At 42.3% G+C, this 1,410-nt stretch overlaps 2 protein-coding genes across 2 annotated transcripts in view; one reads left to right on the forward strand and one right to left on the reverse strand.

The window, feature by feature from the left end:
• Nucleotides 1–168, reverse strand: part of LOC119593440 (crustacyanin-C1 subunit-like) — a 1,241-nt gene extending 1,073 nt beyond the window's left edge. Inside the window, exon 1 of the mRNA XM_037942366.1 lies at nucleotides 14–168. Within this exon, the coding sequence (XP_037798294.1) occupies nucleotides 14–151 (138 nt within the window). The 5' untranslated portion in view covers nucleotides 152–168. The remainder of the gene's footprint in view (nucleotides 1–13) is intronic.
• A 294-nt stretch (nucleotides 169–462) lies between these two features.
• Nucleotides 463–1,358, forward strand: LOC119593455 (crustacyanin-A2 subunit-like). The gene is made up of 3 exons (XM_037942385.1): nucleotides 463–616; nucleotides 741–957; nucleotides 1,083–1,358. Exons 1-3 carry the CDS (start codon nucleotides 494–496, stop codon nucleotides 1,313–1,315), a joined length of 573 nt encoding a protein of 190 aa, XP_037798313.1. The 5' UTR covers nucleotides 463–493; the 3' UTR covers nucleotides 1,316–1,358.
• Nucleotides 1,359–1,410: the final 52 nt, after the last annotated feature.

Consider the following 1,410-nt stretch of genomic DNA (forward strand, 5'->3'; position numbering starts at 1 on the left):
GAAATTAACTTACCCTTTGATGGTTAGGCTTCTGTTGATCGTAGAGCATTCTCTCGTCTACCACAGGACATTTTCCCGGCACGACAAAATCTGGGATCTTGTCGGCAGCGACCACTGCAACGAGAGCAAGACACAGCAACGAAGTCTTCATGATGAACCTGCAAGCTGATTGCCGTCGGAAATTGTCAAGCCTCTTTATATGTGTGGAGCGATCTACTGTGGCAAGTCACGTTCCATTAGGCTATTCATGTTGATGATTTAGAAATAAAGATTTTCTTTTAGAACAACTCTTAAAGGACAGTTACATGTTTAGAATAATCATTTTAGATTTCTTGAATGACATTAATCAAACGACAAATATAAAATTATAAGAGAAGGATCAGAAATTTAAATGAAATTCGTGATGTTCGATGCTCCGCCTTCGCTGCTTTACGCTTGACATGATATATAAAGAGCAGGACTCGCCAACAGGAGACAGACACGGCAAGCCATCATGTTGAAGGCATTAGTAGCTGCTGCCCTCGTGGCTCTTGTATCAGCCGACGGCATTCCAGATTTCGTAGCTCCTGGAAACTGTGCCAAAGTGGCAAATCAAGACAACTTCGACCTTCGTAGAGTGAGTTTTCTTATAATGTATTGCTTTAGAATGGTTTAGCAAAGTTCCTTTCCTTATCTTCACTTACAAACTGATTATTGTATAATTGTCTCCAAGTGTCTATGTAACATCTGTTCTCCAACAGTATGCTGGTCGCTGGTATCAGGTAAAGATCATCGACAACGCCTACCAGCCATACACTCGCTGCATCCACTCCAACTACGACTACTCTGACTCTGACTACGGCTTTAAGGTGACCACAGCTGGATTCAGCCCCAACAACGAGTACCTCAGACTGCAGGGCAAGATCTACCCGACAAAGGACTTCCCAACTGCCCACATGCTTATTGACTTCCCTACTGGTATGTGTAAACGATTCTTTCTTATATATATTAATATTGTACGTATTACATATGGTAGAACCTAGGGAAGGGATACTGACCAATGACTCTTTGTAATTATGTGTTGTCCCTTCTTTTATCAACAGTTTTCGCCGCTCCCTATGAAGTTATCGAGACTGACTACGACAGCTATGCCTGCGTATATTCTTGTATTGATACAGACAAATACAAGTCCGAGTTCGGCTTCGTGTTCTCCCGTACTCCACAGAACTCCAGTCCAGCGATTGACAGATGCGCCTCCGTATTCCGCAGGAACGGCGTCGACTTCTCCCTTTTCAACGTAGTTCCTCATACAGCCGAATGTGTTTACAGGGCATAGGCATACACCTAATATCTACATAATAATAAAAAGATGACTGTGACTTACAGTATCATTGTACCCTAAAAGGAAAGGAACTTTGCTATAATAATTTC

The sequence above is a fragment of the Penaeus monodon genome, chromosome 32, assembly GCF_015228065.2.
Source record: "Penaeus monodon isolate SGIC_2016 chromosome 32, NSTDA_Pmon_1, whole genome shotgun sequence".
Classification (NCBI taxonomy): Eukaryota; Metazoa; Arthropoda; class Malacostraca; order Decapoda; family Penaeidae; genus Penaeus; species Penaeus monodon.

What these genes read in the sequence shown, in the direction of transcription:
- LOC119593455 (XM_037942385.1), top strand. Translation starts at nt 494, where the DNA reads ATGTTGAAGGCATTAGTAGCTGCTGCCCTCGTGGCTCTTGTATCAGCC. An exon ending in ACAACTTCGACCTTCGTAGA is followed by an intron (nt 617 to 740) that starts GTGAGTTTTCTT and finishes GTTCTCCAACAG; the next exon opens with TATGCTGGTCGCTGGTATCA. An exon ending in GCTTATTGACTTCCCTACTG is followed by an intron (nt 958 to 1,082) that starts GTATGTGTAAAC and finishes TTTTATCAACAG; the next exon opens with TTTTCGCCGCTCCCTATGAA.